General features: G+C 36.5%; 1 protein-coding gene across 5 annotated transcripts in view; it reads left to right on the forward strand.

The window, feature by feature from the left end:
- The window catches only part of MCU (mitochondrial calcium uniporter), a 208440-nt gene that overhangs the window by 184829 nt on the left and 3309 nt on the right, over nucleotides 1-20302 (forward strand). For all 5 annotated transcript variants that reach the window (XM_047825917.1, XM_047825916.1, XM_047825918.1 and 2 more), the window contains 4 exons: nucleotides 788-892; nucleotides 11764-11924; nucleotides 13356-13559; nucleotides 19577-19693. In XM_047825917.1, the coding sequence (XP_047681873.1) occupies nucleotides 788-892; nucleotides 11764-11924; nucleotides 13356-13559; nucleotides 19577-19693 (587 nt within the window). The remainder of the gene's footprint in view (nucleotides 1-787; nucleotides 893-11763; nucleotides 11925-13355; nucleotides 13560-19576; nucleotides 19694-20302) is intronic.

Below are 20302 nucleotides of genomic sequence, written 5' to 3' on the forward strand. Positions count from 1 at the left end.
AATAATAGGACTTCTTTTTAGATCTTGTTCCGTCTTTCACATAGTTTGTAAAATAAAGACATATGTGACTGGAAAAGAATGTAAAATAAGGCACTAAAAAATTCCCATTTGACATGCATCTGTCCTATTTATTTAAGTGCCTTACATTTTTTCCCATTCTTTGAAAAATTTTAAACCTACAGAAAGCTTAAAAGACTATATTGGAAGTACCCATTTACCCTTGGATTTACCAGTTGTCAACAACTTGCCACATTTCTATGCTGTAACTGGTTTAAATATACTTAATTTTCATCTTATATAACTTATATAACTGGTAGACCAGTATGGTGTACTTTGCTAACATCTGTCCCTACCAAATTATTGGTGACGAATCAGTAATTATCCTGAGAAGTACCATACATTAGAAAGCATTGTTTTGTTTTTGTGTTTTTTTTACTCCACCAACTTCCATCATGGATAGATGTATGACATCCATGCCGCTCTCCCATGACCCGAGATTTCCAACTGACACCGATAGATCTATGTAATTATTTTACTTGTTGATAAAGTTTTGGCAGAAAAGTGTATTATTAAATCTTCATAGACTTGAGATCATGAAAGCAAAAAGCCTCAGATAATATAAGCTTTGTTTAGCATAGAATTTGGGGATGAGGCAAAAATGAACTAGAATTTAAAAGAGAAGATATAATTTTTAAAATTGATTTTGAGGATTGCTTTTTCCTGATCATTCTCAAACAATTAGATATATGACGAGTTTAAATTTTCACACTTAAATTTTTTTTTACAGATGGCGTTCGAGTTGCTGCCTCAACAGGAATAGACCTCCTACTCCTTGATGACTTTAAGCTGGTCATTAATGACTTAACATATCATGTACGACCGCCAAAGAGAGGTAAAAAGTAACCTTGATAAGATCAGAGAAATGTGGGAGGGCTTTTGGAAAGAACTTTATTCTTCCCTGGATGACCTTGAGAAGCAGACAATATTCAAAGAACCCTGAAAAGTCTTACATCCAGGTAGACTCTGTTTCAGTTGAAGAGCTCATTGAATGTCTCATGCTTGAATACCTGGCTAGTACAGTGATGAAAACTTAGATTCTACCTAGGCACCAGAATGCTTTATTATTGGATATAAATGCTTCACATAAATGAATGTTTCACATAAATGAATGTTCTGTGTAACTTAAGCTCTTTCCCTCCAAACAGGCTAAAAGTCATATTATTTTAATAACATCACAGGGGAATCTTTTTAAAAATAAATTATGGACTTCCCTGTCCTCTTAACATTTATAACAGGAATGAATTAATCTTTTTTTTTTTTTTTTTTGGCTCAAGGTAAGCAGTGCGAAAGTCAATTATATTGTATTTAGTCCTTAGGAACTTCTGACACGTATATGCTTTCATATAAAAAGTGTGATATACAGGGATGCCTGGGTGGCTTAGTCGGTTAAGTGTCTGACTTCAGCTCAGGTCATGATCTCATGGTTCATGAGTTTGAGCCCCACGTTGGGCTGTTTTGACAGCTCAGAGTCTGGAGCCTGCTTCGGATTCTGTATCTCCCTCTCTCTCTGTTCCTACCCGCCTCATGCTCTGCCTCTCTCTGTTTCTCAAAAATGAATAAACATTAAAAAAAATTTTAAATAATCAAAAGTATGATATTTGCCTCAGGTGCAGATTTTAAGAGGGTGCCCCCCCCAAAAAAACCCCAGTAATCAAGATAAATAATACCTTAATGAACTATTTTAAAAAACCAAAGTTAATGCCAAAACCCCATGATGAACAAAATATCAAAAATTTAAATAAAGCAGTCAGTATTACTGATTTTTCTTTTTATCCCAGGCTCCCAATATGGCTTCTGCACAGTACTGATGCTAAATAGGCCTCTAAAATAGCATTTGATATGTGTCTTTTTCTGTCACTTTTCTGTCTCTGCCCTTGATCTTTATTATTACTTACTGATGTTGTTAATGCCCCTTCCATTACCGCCACCCTCTCCACCAGCCTTCTAGGGCATCCCTTCTTTGTAATTCTGCTTTTGAGAATTGTGTCTAATGTAGAAAATATTCTCAGTGAAAGCGTAAACATTGAATGCCTCCAAAATCTGGTCCACATCTACTTTAAAAGTTTTCCTCTAGGGGCGCCTGGGTGGCTCAGTTGGTTAAGCGTCTGACTTCGGCTTAGGTTATGATCTCACCGCTTGTGACTTTGAGCCCCGCGTCGGGCTCTGTGCTGACAACTCAGAGCCTGGAGCCTCTTCAGATTCTGTGATTCTGTGTCTTTCTCTCTCTTTCTCTCTCTTTCTCTCTCTCTCTCTCTCTCTCTCTCTCTCTCTCTCTCTCTCTCTCTCTCTCCCCCTCTCCCTGCCCCTGCCTCTGCCCCTGCCCCGCTCACACACTCTGTCTCTCAAAAATAAATAAACATTAAAAAAAAATTTTTTAAGTTTTCCTCTATCTCTCTTAACATGTTACCTACTTTTCCTCCACCCTCTAATCCTTTGCTGTTTCCTGAACTGTGCCTTGTTTTTTGCCATCTCAGTGTTTACTTTCTCTACGGTGCCTTTTTTCTCTCTTCCTAACCTCCTATTTCCCCATGTCAAAATCATCAAGGTCAGCTCTTCCATGAAGGCTTTAATGATCCTATTCTTAATGTTCTTTATTTCTCTAAATCCCAGCCAACCAGAAGTGACTAATCTGTTGTCTGAACTCTTCTTTATTAATGCTCAGACAGAAGGACTGTGATTTTGTATCCTCCATTGACTCAGATAGTCATACTATGTTGAGTGAAATAAGTGAATCAAGTTGGTAGCATTTTGTTTGTTCAGAAGCCAGATTATTTTCTGTGTGCAAGCTAGTTGAAATGGAACTAGTTTAGAAAAAGTACAGTAAATACAACAAGAGTGGGAAAAGTTTCCTTTAAATAGTAAGACATTACCAAGCCAGTTACTACATTGGAATAATTGAACACGTAGACCAGGGATTGTTAGCTATATATTAGCCAAGCTAATATGTTTTTCTTCTTTATTCTTTGATTTTTGGACTAGAAGTTCCCCTTAAGATAACAGAGGTACAGGCTTATTTTACTCAGTTTTTGTTGTTCTTTAAATTTGCTCTTTCTTTTCCAGCCTTATTAGCATAAAATTGACATACAGCATCGTAAGTTTAAGGAGTACAGTGTAATGAATTGATACACTTTAATGTTACAAAATGATTACCACAATAGGATTAGTTAACACCTCCATCACCTCACATAATTACGTGTGTGTGTGTGTGTGTGTGTGTGCGCGCGCGCGCACGTGTGGTAACAACACTTAAGGTCTGCTTTCTCAGCAAATTTCAAGTATACAATATAATATTGTTAACTATAGTCACCATGCTATACAACAGATCCCCAAAATTTACTCATCTTACAATTGGAATTTTGGTACCCTTTGACTGATGTAGAATACTGTATGATCCAGCAATCCCACTTTTGGGTATATAACCAAAGGAAATGAAATAAGGATCTTAAAGAGGTATCTGCACTCCCATGTTCACTGCAGCATTATTCATGTTAGTGAAGATGTGGAAACAACCTGATTGTCCACAGATGAATGATTAAAAAGATGTGGTTTATACATATAATGGAATATTATTTAGCTCTGAAAAAGAAGGAAACAACTTGGATAGGTCTTGAGAGCATTATACTGAGGAGCATACACTGAGGTGTATGTGAGAGCTCATTGTATTTAGATTTTCTATTTTGTATTAGTAAAAATTTTAAAGTTGACTAATACATCCTTATGTAAAGTATAATAAGCAGGAAAATAAACTTCCATATATTATGTTGTCAAAAACTAGAGACTTTTAATCAATGACTAATTGTAACCATCCTGTCTAATGCTGTTTTTAAAGCAGAAATGAGGGGAGCTTGAGTGGCTTAGTTGTTTAAGCATCTGACTCTTGATCCCAGCTCAGGTCATGATCTCACATTCATGAGATCGAGCCCCATATCAGGCTCTGCACTGGTAGCACAGAGCCTGCTTGGGATTCTCTCTCTTCCCTTCTCTCTATGCCCCTCCCCTGCTCACATTCTCTCTCTCTCTCTCTCTCTCTCTCTCTCTCTCTCTCTCAAAATAAATAAACTTAAAAAAAATAAAGCAGAAACGAATGTTACAGTGTTTTAGATCAGGCTATTCCCAAGTTGAATAAGGGAAAGTAAAGGTAGAAACTGAAAGGGGAAGAAATTATAGTTGATTCTCTGGGAATCAATTCAGCAGTCTGCCCAGCTTCCTTAGATGTCAGTTAGAAAATGAAGTTTGCAAGGGTCAAAAGTCTATGATTCATGGAATAATTGTAAATTGAAGTGAAATTCCGTAAGCTCAATAGCGGCACTGGTGTAGAATTTTAAAAGATCTTTTCAACATTTAAAATATTTTCAGACATCAAAGCTCTCTCACCACTGTTCTTAGCCAATGAGAGATTTTGCCATTAGATACCATTTCACACAGAAGCTTGAATAATACTGTTTTAAGTCCATAAACTCTTTTCCTCAAACTTTTGAAACATAGTAAAAATCAAAAACACAATAAGCAAGTGTTGGCAGGTTGTAGAGAAAAAGGAGCCCTCTTGCACTGTTGGTGGAAATGCAAACTGGAGCAGCCACTATGGAAAACAGCATAGAAGTTCTTCAGAATGTTTAAAATAGAAGTACTCTATGATCCAGTAATTGAGCTACTGGGTGTTTACCCAAAAAATACAAAAGCACTAATTCAAAGGGATATATGCACCCATATGTTTATAGCAGCATTTTATACAATGGCCAAACTATGGAAGCAGCCCAAGTGTCCATCGATAGATGAATGGATAAAAAAGATGTATATATGTATGTATGTATATGTATGTGTGTGTGTATATACATGCACACATGCACTAGAATATTATTCAGCCATAAAAAAAGAATGAAATCTTGCCGTTTGCAATGACGCAGATGGAGCTAGAGAGTATTGCTAAGTGAAATAAGTCAGAGAAAGACACATACCATATGATATCACTTACATGTGGAATTTAAGAAATAAGACAAAAAAAGAGAGACAAACCAGGAAAAAGACTCTTAACTATGGAGAACAAATTGATGGTTACCAGAGGGAGAGGTAGAGGGATGGGTTAAATAGATGATGGAGATTAAGGAAGGACACTTGTGATGAGGACCGAGTGATATATGGAATTGTCGAATCACTGTATTGTACACCTGAAACAAATATAATACTATATGTTAACTATATTAGAGTTAAAATTTTTAAAAAGATCTTAAGAAAACATGGTAAAGAAAGTCATTTTTTTCTTTTGATGATATATAAAATAGGTTTTAATTTTGTTTCCGCCGTATAATCTTCTCTCCCTGTCTGAGGAAGATATTGCTGGCATCTAAGTCACCACTAGTTTTCAGCTACATCAAGTAGGAGAGCAGTTTGAATTTCTCTATTCGAGAAGGTTGGCAGTCATCCACATGAGACAATCCTCTTCCCCATGTTGGAACCCTTTTTATTAAAAAGACTAAACAGAAAAGAAATTGCAAGTACTAGGGCTTAGGTGTCAGATGATGAGGAGCACTAGGATTTTATAAACACAGGGAGCAGATGGAACAGATCTAATAAAAGTTAAAAGAAGGAATGAAGGAAAACTTTTCCAGGACAGTTTTTTAAGTGTTAAAACAATTTTTTCTACTCACCCCTCACCCCTGTAACTTTCACATTCCTCTCCTATTTTTCTTTTCCCTGTTGACGGATAGCACTTTAGAACTAAAAATGCTGTATGAATGCTGTGTATCAGTAAACCTGAACTTCACACACTTCCAACAGGCAGTGAGGATAGAGGGCTTATTGATAGAGGATCTAATAAAGGCCCACTTAATGTGTATGTGGGGTCGACAGTCTGTAAGTATTACGGATACTTAAGTGTTGAACCTAACCCCAAATGAGAAAGGGAAGAGGCAGAAAAAAGCTGAGACGGAACCAAGGGGGCAGGTCATGGCAGTAAGGCTCACTGCAGGCTCCATTGAATTCTCTTGGTTAGCATAGCTGTGTATGGCTGGATCGCCCTCTGTCCGCTGCAGGATGAGAAAAGGAACTGTTTTAGCAATTAAATGATTTTAAAACCTAATCTAAATCTGGAAAGGAGGGAGGAATATGGAAAGGGAGCACAAAAGGCCTTTTATCTCAGTCCATGTTGAAGTAGTAATTAACTACCTTCCACTTAATACTGGGAAGGAAGAGAATATAATCTAAATCACTGGTTGTTGAACGTTGTGCTAAGGAGAATCATTTTGATTGGCACCACTAAGCCCTTTTCCCCATTTATCCTTCCAAAGGATATTGGAAACCTTGCTTCTCTCTTAATGATGTAAATAATTTGAGGGAAATGGTTGAGCAGGCAAACCAAATACAAACAATAACAAATACCTGACCAGAGACTAAAATAGCCAAAGTCCTTCTTAAACCATTCTAGTAGCTAAAAAGACTTTTAATCCTCAGTAATTTGCACATCTCCTTGCCTTTCTGTACCTTAATTTCCTGGCACTGATGACATGTGCAGAAACATTAATAAACCCCTCATTGCATTTTTAGTGAAGGATACACACATCATCCAAAAGTGGTATTGTTTAGCCATTAGCAGATTTATGTGCTCTCTTCTTATGATTTCATCTCCAAATATGTGGGCAAAGTTTTCAGGGTCAAAGGTTTGGGATTGATGTTTACCTCCACCATGATAATACCTTGGAACCATATTCTTCCTGACAAGAAAATCTAACAAAGCCAAATCTCTTGAGTTTATTGGGGCTTTAGTGATGCCTGATCAGAGTTGGTACACACATACACACACACACACACACACACACAGGAATATTAGCCATAAAAAATGAAATCTTGCCATTTTTAACCACATGTATGGAGCTAGAGAATATTATGTTAAGTGAAATAAGTCAGAGAAAGACAAATACTATGATATCACTCATATATGGAATTTAAGAAACAAAACAAATGAGCAAAGGAGGAAAAAAAGTGAGAAAAGAGAGGGAGGCAAACCATGAAGCAGACGGTTAGAAAACAAACTGATGGTTACCAGAAGGGAGGGGGTGTGGGGGGATGGGTTAAACAGGTGATGGAGATTAAGGAGTGCACTTGTGATGAGCAGGGAGTAATGTATGGAATTGTTGAGTCACTATATTGTACTCTTGAAACTAATATTATACTGTATGTTAACTAACTGGAATTTAAATAAAAACTTCAATGGAAAAAAAGCAAGAGTGGAAATGGGAGCTTGGAAGATCAGAGAAAAGTCACTAATTTTAAAGTGATGGCACAGGGAGATTAATCAAAGCTTGCCAAGGAACCTGAAAATTCAAATGCGTCTAACTATTAGGATGGGCTGCAAAGGAGGACCGATAGAGAAATCATAAGACAGTGCTGGCAGATACATACATTATCTGTGATAATGTAAATGTTCCATTTCTGCACTGTCCAGTATGGTAGCCATTAGTCACAGGTGGTTATTGAACCCTTGAAATGTGGCTAGTGTGACTGAAGAACTGAATTTTAAATTTTATTTTATTTTAATTAAATTTAAATAGCTATATGTGACTCATGGTTACTCTTTTGGACAGCAGAGCTCTAGAAGGCTGCGTCTGGTTGTGGGCCTGGATGTGCCATTCATCAACAGAGGTGGCAGTTGAGAAAAAAGAGCTAGAGGCAGAGAATGGGAAAACAAGCACAAGCTAGCATCTCTAGGCACCTGCATCTGTCTCTCACTACTACCCACTACAGCCTTCAGAGCATAATGGCTTCTGCCTCACTTCCGCCTTCCAAAATCTTACTTGAATTTCTCATTTGGTTAATGCTAACTCTGAACCATACATACAGCGATGGGTATTTTCGAAAACATAATTCCAGTCTAGCTAGATTGGCAAGGTATAAAACCACCAAACTGCTTTTCTCATCCAATGGTGTTTTCTGAAAATCTTACTATACCAGTACATAAAAAATTCCTCATTCTTTTTCACATTGTATTGCACTTGTATTGCATTGTATGAATGTATATCATTTACTTAACTGCTTATTTTATAACTTATTGATGGACTTTTATGTAGTTTTCATCTTTTGCTGTAGTATATATTATAGCATCAAATAATCCTGAATGTGTCACTTAGGAAGTCTCTGAGTGTATATATAAGAAAAATACTTGGAAGTGGAAGACTATGTCAAAGAATATGTGGATCAAAAAGTTAGATTTTGAAGAAGAAAAAGAAATATTTAAAGTAATGAAAGACAATCAAAAGAGAAATATTTTTTATAACCTTGAAATGAGAAAAAGCTTTCTAACTATAACATAAAACCCAGAAGCCATAAAAGAAAAGACTGATACAAAAAATAAATTTTCTACACAGCAGAGGCCATAATAGAAATATTAATTTTTAAACTAACAGGTTTTCAATGAATGATATTCTTTTTTTTTTTTTAATTTTTTTTTTCAACGTTTATTTATTTTTGGGACAGAGAGAGACAGAGCATGAACGGGGGAGGGGCAGAGAGAGAGGAAGACCCAGAATCGGAAACAGGCTCCAGCCTCTGAGCCATCAGCCCAGAGCCTGACGCGGGGCTCGAACTCACGGACCGCGAGATCGTGACCTGGCTGAAGTCGGACGCTTAACCGACTGTGCCACCCAGGCGCCCCTCAATGAATGATATTCTAATAGAGACTTGCTTTTTTGTAAAACAATTTCCAAGCCTGATTTCCAACTTTATGGATTTTCAGGTTATGATTGTCTCTATATGTTTGATCGTTAACATGTCCATGCTCCATTAGGAAAAGGAAGAGAAGAGATTCTGTTTAGTTTTGCTTACTTGCTTCCTTTCCTTTTTTCTTCCTCCCCTCCCTTCTTCCCTTCCTCCCTCCCTCCCTTCCTTCCTTGGACTTCTAAGCAAATACATTACTGTTATAGATTCAGGGTCTGGAGTTCTCTCTTGTCCAGGAAGAGAGCAGACGCAGAATTAAAATGTGAAAGAGGCTAATGTCCAGGAAGAGACAAGAGCCCCGAATAAAGATCCTTGCTCCATTTTTATTAGGATCAGAAAGCTTACAAGCATGATGGATATGCACAAAGAGACAATGAAACTGTGAACATTAACTCCTGTGTGTGAGAGAAAGAGGGTTTTGAAGATATGCAGTGTTAGGGGTTTGCGTCAATACAAAACAAAATCCCAGCACCAGGCAGACGGTTGTTTAGGCAGGCATAAGGTGCAGCCTGTCTATCTTAGCTTGCCTAGGGGATAGGACTGGTAGAGCTTACTACCTCGGGGTCAACAAGGCACCTTTCTTTTGTTAATTAGCTCCATTATCTCCGCTCTGGGCAAAAACTTCACCCTGCTGCTGTCTGTAGCCTATTTACCTCTTTACCCATTCTGGTCCTTCCCTCCTGTGAAAGCAGCTTTCTGCTATCCTACTAAGTTGCCGGAGGGGGGTGGGGGAGGGGGGGCTTCCACCCTGATTACCTAGCTTTGATTACCTGATTACCTGATTTTGGATGCTTTCATCCTAAGCCTTGTTAACCCATCATTGCAAGCTCAGGGAATTCCTAAACTTATTCCCCACATAATACTTAAAGTATTGAAAATTAAAATGGGAAAAGAAAGAGCGTTAAATAGGAAAGCCAATGGACTACCCTTCAGATCTTTGTCCACTCCCTACTAGTTCTGCAATTTCATATATATTATTATTAGACCTCATTAAGGAGAACAGCCACCTCACATTTTATTTTTTTTCCCTCTGTAGTGACTAGATCAGTAGCTTACACAAAAACATTTGTTAATCTTATCTTTGGGGTTCAGGTTCCTCATTTATAAATTTTGGGCACCAAATTTACTCCTGTTATTGTGAGAATAATATGAGATATAATATATGTGAAAAGATTTCAATAACCATAGATAATTGATCACTACTTAAGGAATTGTCTTTTGAAAGGGGACCACACTTTCAGGAGAAATATTATTATATGGTGGAAAGATTATAACTCAGTTCCAGCTATGGAGTCAGGAGGCATCCTACCACTTCACTGTGATATTCCAAACAAGTTACTGCCTTCTAGAGTACAGCTTCCTCTTCTGGTAACTTTGGAAAGTATAAAGCCACATGCAAACATGAGCTACAACTTCAATGCAAAGAAAACCTTGTTGACATAGATGACTTCTAGAACTCAAAGTGCTCTTGCTTTTGTCTGTTCCCATTAATTCACGCATTTACTGAAGGTGCAAGAAACTGTGCTAGGTACTATATCCCATTTTACTGTATCAGCTCTTCTGTAATCCAACTTGCTGTCCTTATTTGAATTTTTCATTGATTGAATTTTTTGATAACTGTACTCACGGACATCCTTGAAAAAAGTTTAAATACACAGCTAATTTTGACTGTGGTTTATTTTGAATTAGAAGAGGGCTGACCTTATGGCTATACCTAACAAAATGTCACATTTAAGGCTCATAAGATTTATTTAATATTTTAACTTTTGTTTTAAGTTTATTTATTTATTTTGAGAGAGAGTGCACAGACAAGCAGGGGAGAGACAGAGAGAGAGGGAGAGAGAGAATCCCAAGCAGGCTCTGCACTGTCAGCACAGAGCCCAACATGGGGCTTGATCTCATGAACCAGGAGATCATGACCTGAGCTGAAATCAAGAGTTGGGTACTTAACTGACTGAGCCACCCAGGCTCCCCAAGGCTAATAAGATTTTAAAACAAAAGTTTTATTCCTTGTCTCTTTTTTTTTTATTCTTTGACAGCTGAGATAGCTTATTTTTTATTATATTCTCAAAACATAATTTTTAGATTTCTGGAAACACATGCTATTCATAGAAGAGGATATTGAATCAAAGAATTCAATCTTTTACACTTTTAATCATTCTCTTAACCTTCATGCCCTCTAAAACATGATATTGAAGTCCAAACTGCTATTCTGTGTCTTTTCCCAACAGGAACAAATAAAAGTTGGTATGCGGGGAAGGTGTATGGAGGCTAATCTTTTTAGGATAATTGTATTTTTATTTATACATTTGTATTTGCAAATTTGAAATACTGTGTATTTTTCCCCAGGTGTTAAACAGGAAGAAAATCACCAATTGAAATGACAAGACCACAGATAAATTCTAGATAAGCATTTTAATGAGCATAATAGTGAGATTGATTCTGAACCTCTCTACTAGTTTTTAATATACTGCCTTAAATTTTTTATGTAATGAAGATTATGATTATTTATAGCCTTATTTGTAGCATTTTGACTTCCAAGAATATAATGGTAGATGTTGGCTTCAAAATTTTCAAGTTGCCCAAATAGGAACTTACTTTCTAGGATTGGTAGTTACCTCTGTTTTAAAAAGGGGGCTCAGTTGGACGTCCGACTTCAGTTCAGGTCATGACCTCTCAGTATGTGGGCTCAAGCCCCGCATCGCGCTCTCTGCTGACAGCTTGGGGCCTGGAGCCCGCTCTGGATTCTGTGTCTCCCTCTCTATCTGTTCCTCCCCTGCTCACACTCTGTTTCTTTCAAAAATAAATAAACATTGAAAAAAAATTTTTTTTAAAAAGGAACTATCACTTCCCTTCAGTTGGACACTGAAAGAAACCGATGGTGGGATCCCTGTAGTGGATGACTCTGTCTTGTTCTTATCATTGTCTGATAGCCCTAGGAATAGCAACTCTCCAGCTAAGGCATACGTTTAAAACAATGTAACCCCTCTTTTTCAGACCTCTTAAGCCACGAAAATGCAGCAACACTGAACGATGTAAAGACACTCGTCCAGCAGCTATACACCACACTGTGCATCGAGCAGCACCAGTTAAACAAGGAAAGGGAGCTTATTGAAAGATTAGAGGATCTCAAACAGCAACTGGCTCCCCTGGAAAAGGTGCCAATTCAAATCTCAGACCTTCCTCTTCACCAGTAATTTTTCAAGAGTATATATGTCTGCTTTTTTTTCATCTGTCTCTTTTGGTAATTGAGCTATGTCATTCAAACTAGTCCTTTAGTTTTGGGGACTGAACCATAAAAAAATTCCAGTCAAAGCTAAGAAAAGACTTAACAAGGAATTAGAGGACTTAGAACTTTGAAGTCTAAATTTCTGCCCTTAACCAGATTTACCACCTTTGCAACAAAAGATGAAATAATTGCTGATTGGAAAAAGTCCCGAGTGTAATGGATAATGGTTTTAGCCAAGTTAAGAATTAATATTATATGGATTATTATGCAGCTGTTAAAAATGATTATATAGATCTAATATGCAATAGAAGAATATTCATAATTTTATGAAAAGTATATTATAAAATACTGTGCATATTAGTACATACTGTGATCAATTTTTAAATGTGTTGTGCATATAGCTGTGCACATTTATGTGTATGTATAAGTATACACACAGAAAAAAGTCAGAAGGAACATAATCCAAAATGCTAATGGATAGTAGGATTATGATTGATTTACTTCTTTACATTTTTCCAGATGTTTATAGTAAACATATGTCGTTCTTATTTTTAATGATGATGCAAATACTTTCAGAGGTTAAGAAAGGAACAAAATACTCAATATTGTGCATTTTCTGATTTCTTTAAAAATAACCAGTATCTCAAGGTTATCCTCAGTAAATTTAAGACCATTAGGAATGTGATCAATTAAACTTGAACTGTTGTGAAGGAGGATGAGTTTTAAATTTGGTCTTTTCAAAATGTAAAGTATTTTTTAATGTATCGGCGTAACAAAATAAATGATCATCCTTGTTGAATATTTACTATGTGCTGGAAATTGTGCCAAGTATTTTACCTGTATTCTGTTATTTAGTCCTCAGAAGAACTCTATAATGACACTGACAATGATTTGCATATTAGGGCCTGAGTGCAGTTGCTCTGAATCCAGAGTTCATGCTCTGACTCACTGTGCTATTCTGTGCCCTGACAGGCCCCTTGCATAAGGAATGAGAATAGATTAAATCTTGTATACCACAGTAAGAGAACACTGGCATGTTTTCATATCCCTCCTGCAAAGAAGATAATTGTGTAGTTGGATGAAGAGTTGTAGACACTTACTTATTCACTCCCGTAGTTTCACCATATTTTCGTCTACTTCTAGGGTGCAACACAAAACACAAATGTCCTAAGAAAAGTGTTACTCCTACAAAATATTTTCTCCAGTAGAAACTACAGATACTATTTAGGTAGACACTACATTTGTTAGAATTGAGACTAACATGTCTTGATTATGATACCTATTTCTTTAATGAACGTAGAACAGTATAAATTTAAAATGCCTTATGCCTTATCGTTGACTGATCATGTGTTCCCCCTAGGTACGAATTGAGATTAGCAGAAAAGCTGAGAAGAGGACCACTTTGGTGCTATGGGGTGGACTTGCCTACATGGCCACACAGTTTGGCATTTTGGCCCGGCTTACCTGGTGGGAATATTCCTGGGACATCATGGAGCCAGTCACCTACTTTATCACTTATGGAAGTGCCATGGCAATGTATGCATATTTTGTAATGACACGTCAGGTAAGAATTCCTCTTCGAGTAACTTTTATGAGATGAATGAAGTTTTATGATGAATGAAGTTTTGGTTGTCAAATTAGTTTTCTTTTCTCTTGTGTTCTCGTGTTCTTTCTAAGGCCAATTCCCTTTAAGTACCCATTTATCCTACACACAACACACACACACACACACACACACACGCACACACGAGTATGTGCACCTGCATGCCAATTGTGTGTCAGGCATGATGCTGAACATAAATCATCATAAATAGCCATAAATCATCTCTGGAAGGAGAAGGCAAGAAAAAGCTATAAGAGATGGAAAGAAAGAAAGAAAGAAAGAAAGATGGAAAGAAAGAAAATTGACATTATTCAAAGATTTTGTACATTAAAAAAATAGAAAAACATGTACATATAATTGGTTAGAATCCATGTCAATTTAATGAGGTTACTGAATACAAGGTTAGTATACATAAATCAACTGCATATTTATATGCCAGTAACAATTATAAAATTAAACTTTAAAAGGTGTAACTTAAAATGGCTTTTAAAAATATCTAGAAGTACAACATCATAAAGGCCATATACAAAAGACCCACAGCTAATATCTTCCTCAGTGGAAAAAAACTGAGAGCTTTCCCCCTAAGGTCAGGAACAAGACAAGGATGTCTATTCTCACCACTGTTATTTAACATAGTACTGGAAGTCCTAGCCTTAGCAATCAGACAACACAAAGAAATAAAAAGCATCCAAATTAGGATGAAAGAGTCAGACTTTCACTATTTGCAGATGACATTATATTCTATGTAGAAAACCTGAAAGACTCCACCAAAAACTTGGTAGAATTGATACATGAATTCAGTGAAGTCACAGGATACAAAATCAATGTACAGAAATCTGTTGCATTTCTGTATATCAATAATGAAGCAGCAGAAAGAGAAATCAAGGAATCGATCCCATTTACAATTGCACCAAAAGCCATAAGATACATCCTAGAAATAAGCCTAACCAAGAGGTGAAAGATCTGTACTCTGAAAACTATAGAACACTTATAAACGAAATTGAAGAGGACACAAAGAAATGGAAAAACATTCCACACTCATGGATTGGAAGAACATATGTTATTAAAATGTCTATACTACCCAGAGCAATCTACACATTTAATGCAATTGCTATCAAAATAACACCAGCAATTTTTCACAGAGCTAGAACAAACAATCCTAAAATTTATATGGAACCACAAAAGACTCTGAATAGCCAAAGCAGTCTTGAAAAAGAAAAGAAAAGCTGGAGGCATTACCATTCAGGCCTTCAAGTTATATTACAAAGCTGTAGTGATCAAGACAATATGGTACTGGCACAAAACCAGGCACATAGATAAATGGAACAAAATATAAAACCCAGCAATGGACCCATAACTATATGGTCAACTAATCTTCAACAAAGCAGGAAAGAATATCCAGTGGAAAAAAGATAGTCTCTGCAATAAATGGTGTTGGGAAAACTGGACAGCAACATGCAGAATAATGAAACTGGGCCACTTTCTTACACTATACACAAAAGTAAATTCAAAATGTATGAAAGACCTAGTGTGAGACAGGAAACCACCAAAATCTTAGAGGAGAACACAGGCAGTAACCTCTTTGACATCAGCCATGGCAATTCTTACTGGATATGTCTCCTGAGTCAAGGGAAACAAAAGCAAAAATAAACTATTGGGACTTCATCAAGATAAAAAGCTTCTGCACTGCAAAGGAAACAATCAACAAAACTAAAATACAGTCTTTGGAATGGGAGAAGATATTGCCAAATGAAAGGGTTAATCTATAAAGAACTTATCAAATTCAGCACCCAAAGAACAAATAATCCAGTGAGGAAACAGCCAGAAGACATGAATAGACACTGCCAAAGAAGACATCCGGATGGCTAACAGACCCGTGAAAACAATGCTCAACATCACTCATCATCAGAGAAATACAAATCAAAACTATAATGAAATATCACCTCACACCTGTGAAAATGACTAAAATTAACAACACAGGAAACAACAGGTGTTGGTGAGGATGCAGAGAAAGGGAAACGAACCCCTCTTACACTGTTGGTGGGAATGCAAAGTGGTGCAGCCACTCTGGAAAACAGTATGGAGGTTCCTCAAAAAAGTTAAAAATAGAGCTAACCTATGGTCCAGCAATTGCACCACTATGTATTTACCCAAAGGATACAAAAATACTGATCTGAAGGGATGCATGCACCCCAATGTTTATAGCAGCACTATCAACAATAGCCAAATTATGGAAAGAGTGCAAATATCCATCGACTAATGAATGGATAAAGAAGATAAGGTGTGTGTTTGTGTGTGTGTATGTATGTGTGTGTGTATATACACACACATGTATGTGTGTGTACACGTGTATATGTATACATGTACACATATGTACACGTATGTATGTGTACACACACACACACATATATCTACACACAACAGAATATTTCTCAGCTATCAAAAAGAATGAAATCTTGGGGCGCCTGGGTGGCGCAGTCGGTTAAGCGTCCGACTTCAGCCAGGTCACGATCTCATGGTCCGTGAGTTCGAGCCCCGCGTCAGGCTCTGGGCTGATGGCTCAGAGCCTGGAGCCTGTTTCCGATTCTGTGTCTCCCTCTCTCTCTGCCCCTCCCCCGTTCATGCTCTGTCTCTCTCTGTCCCAAAAATAAATAAACGTTGAAAAAAAAAATTTTAAAAGAAAGAATGAAATCTTGCCATTTGCTATGATGTGGATGGAGCTAGGTGTATTATGCTAAGCAAAATAAGTCAATCAGAGAAAGACAAATACCACATGATTTCATTCATATGTGGAATTTAAGAAATGAAACAGATGAACATAGGGGGGAAAAAGAGACAAACCAAGATACAGACCCTTAACTATAGAGAGCAAACTGAGGTTGCTAGAGGGGAGGTAGGTGGGGAGATGGGTTAAATGTATGATAGGTATTAAGGAGGGCATTTCTGATGAGCACTGGGTGTTATATGTAAGTAATGAATTCTCCTGAAACCAGTATTACACTGCATGTTAACTAACTGGAATTTAAATTAAAACTTGAAAGTACAAAAAAAAGGGAGCCAAAATTATAATCTGTGCAGATTCAGCATATACCCAAAACCATGTTGTCAAGCATTTGTTTCTTTAATCAGGAGAGTAACAAAAATGCATTTGGAAATGTGTACCATTCTGTCTTTTATAATAACATTACTGGAAAGTAGCAGTTTTGCATTTGGGAAAATGTCTTTTCCTTCATTTTTATGTCTATCATTCATTAAGACTAAGGGTAAGCATTATACTAATTCCCTTTAAGTATGCCCACTGGAAAATATACACATACACATATATACATATATATATATATATATGTGTGTGTGTGTGTGTGTGTGTGTGTATACATATATACCTGTAAATCATGCAAAACATGTGTAAGACCTCTATGCAGAAAAACTTAAATGTAAAGGAAACTTAGTAAGTAAAATAAACATGTTCATGGACTAGAAAAGTAAATGTTAAAAAATGCCAATTGTATCCAAATTGATTGATGTGATTCAGTGCAATTCCAGTCAAAATCCCAACAGTTTTGGGGATGGGAGAAGAGATTTAAATAAGCTGCTTCTAGAATTTCTATAAAAATGTAAAAGGGTAAGAAAAGCCAGTAAATTCTTAAAGAAAAACTAGGTAAGAGGACTTGCCATACTGGATATGGAAGACTATAGCTTTATTTATCATACTATAGTAATTCAGACAGTGGCACAAGGATAGGCAAATAGTCCAATGGAATGGATGAGAGAATGTAAAAATAGACCTGGTATAAATGAACTTGATTTTAAAAAGAGCACTGCAAAGAAAGGAGAGTCTTCTTTCTATAAATATCTACATTAAAAAATGAAATGACTTTATACATCTTTAATTAACAAAAATTAATCCCAGATGGATTATCAATCCAAATATGAAAGGTAACACAATAAAGCTTCTGGAAGATAATATAGGAAAATATGTTAATTACTGTGGAATAGGGAGCGACTTCTTACCCAGAATGAAAAGTGCTAACTATAAAGAATAAGATTGATAAATCCCACTATATTGAAATTAAGAACTTCTGTTTACTAAAGAACACCATTAAAAGGGCAAACAGGCTGGGAGGAGATATTTGTAGTACATATATCCAACAAAGGATCCATAACCAGAATATATAAACATATCTTACTAGTCAGTAAGAAAAAAACAGACAACTCAGTAGACAACGATGGCAAGAGATTTGAATAAGCACATCTTAAAAAGAAAATGCAAATGGCTAATAAAAAGGTCTCAGCCTCATGAGTGATCAGGAAAATGCTATAGATATCCAAGAGAAATGAAAGCATGTTCACACAAAAACTTGTATGGGAATATTCATAGCAGCATTATTCATAATAGCCAAAAAGTGGAAACAACCCAAATGTCTATCAGTTGATTAATGGATAAATAAAATATGGTATATCCATTCAGTGGAATGGATTTATTACTTGACAATAAAAAGAAATGAAGTACCAATACGTGCTACAAATGGATGAACCTTAAAAGAAGGCAGACACGAAAGGCTCAGGTTGTATGATTCCATTTGTATGAAATATCCAGAAGGCAACTCTGTAGAGGCATAGATTAGTAGTTGTCTGGAACTGGAGATGTCAAGGGAGATAGGAAGTGACTACTGAAGAGTACAGGATTTCTTTTGGGGATGATAAAAATGTTGTAAAACTGATTGCAGTGATAGTGGTGCAACTTCATGAATACACTAAAAATCATTGAACATTACACTTTAAATGGGTGAATTGTATATGAATTATATCTCAGTAAAGCTGTTTCTAAAAATGAAGTAGTACTTCTACACACACACACCAGAATGGCTAATATTTTTCTTTTAACTGGCAACACCAAGTATTGGCAAGGATATAGAATGATGCCAACTCTCACATCCTGCTGGTGGGAGTATAATTGGTACAATCGTTTTAGAAACCTGTTTGAGGGGCGCCTGGGTGGCGCAGTCGGTTAAGCGTCCGACTTCAGCCAGGTCACGATCTCGCGGTCCGTGAGTTCGAGCCCCGCGTCAGGCTCTGGGCTGATGGCTCAGAGCCTGGAGCCTGTTTCCGATTCTGTGTCTCCCTCTCTCTCTGCCCCTCCCCCGTTCATGCTCTGTCTCTCTCTGTCCCAAAAATAAATAAACGTTGAAAAAAAAATTAAAAAAAGAAAAAGAAACCTGTTTGATATGACTTCTTAACTTGAACACAGGCATACCTTATGATCTAGGATCTCCATTCATAGGTATATATCCAACAGAAGAGTTAAGCCCAAAAATGTTCTTGCCAGCATTATTCATAATAGCCAAAGCCTGGAAGCAACCAAAAGTCTATCAGTAGTACAATGGATAAATAAATTGTGATGTAGTCATACAATAGAATATAACATAGCAATGGAAATGAGTGGACTATAAAAGGATGAATATTGCAAACATAGTATTAAGTGAAAGTAGCCATACGGAGTACCTACTGTCTGACTCTATTTTTATTAAATTCAAAAAGCAGGTAAAACTAAGCCATAGAGTTGAAAGGGATACATACTTAAGTAGGAAAGCTGTAAAGAAAGAAAGAAAATAATTACCATTAAGGGCAAGATAGTGATTCATTTTGGGAGAAAGGAAAGGTTAATAATTGGGAAGGCACAAGGAAGCCTTCTTGGTTGTTGGCAGTATTAGATTTTCTCTATCTGGTGATGATTAACATATTCATTTAGTGATGATTCATTGTGATGTACATTTTTGTTTTGTATACACTTACGTGTCTGTTTCACAATAAAAAATGTTTAAGAAATAAATATTTAACACAACACATCAGTATGTATCTTTATAACTGTGCACGTGTATTGAATCTGATCAACAGTTAGTAGATGCTTATTTTGTAAAGATAATATTCTAAGGGGAATTCTAAGGACTAATAATTTAATTTCTCCTTTATTTTCATAGGAATATGTTTATCCAGAAGCCAGAGACAGACAATACTTATTATTTTTCCATAAAGGAGCCAAAAAGTCACGTTTTGACCTAGAGAAATATAATCAACTCAAGGATGCAATTGCTCAGGTAAGTTTTCCAAAAATAAAAATAAATTCCAGTCCCATTTTGTATGGTGCTATAGTGTTTCAATGGGTAAACTCTGAAAGAATGAGCCAACCCTCTTCTTCCTATATAAATTTTTCCTCAGTTGATAAAAATGACTATTTTAGCATGGATACCTCTCTGGAAAGTTTTAGAACACAAGCAGGTGAAAAGATGATGGGTCATGTCTGTCCTATGAACTCTAACATATTGAAATTTGTAGAGCTATGTTTACTTTTTGTTTGTTCTTTAAGTTTGTCTATTCTTTTTAACATTTTAATTTTTTTTTTTTAGAGACAGAGAGAGAACAAGCAGGGGAGGGGCAAAGAGAAAAGGAGAGAGAGAATCTCAAGCAGGGCTTGATCTCACAAACCATGAGATCATGACCTGAGCCAAAATCAAGAGTCAGATGCTTAACTGACTGAGCCACCCAGGCATCCCAAAAGTTGGCTTTTTTTACTTTTCTTCCTTTTAAAAATCTTTTACAGTAATTCAAATGTTTTCCACCTATAATGTGTGGTAGCAATGGGGCAAAAATAAAATCCAGGTAAGAGAGACTACTAGAAGTGTTTGCCAGGCACAAGTCAGAGTTTA

Source organism: Prionailurus viverrinus, chromosome D2, assembly GCF_022837055.1.
Source record: "Prionailurus viverrinus isolate Anna chromosome D2, UM_Priviv_1.0, whole genome shotgun sequence".
Taxonomy (NCBI): Eukaryota; Metazoa; Chordata; class Mammalia; order Carnivora; family Felidae; genus Prionailurus; species Prionailurus viverrinus.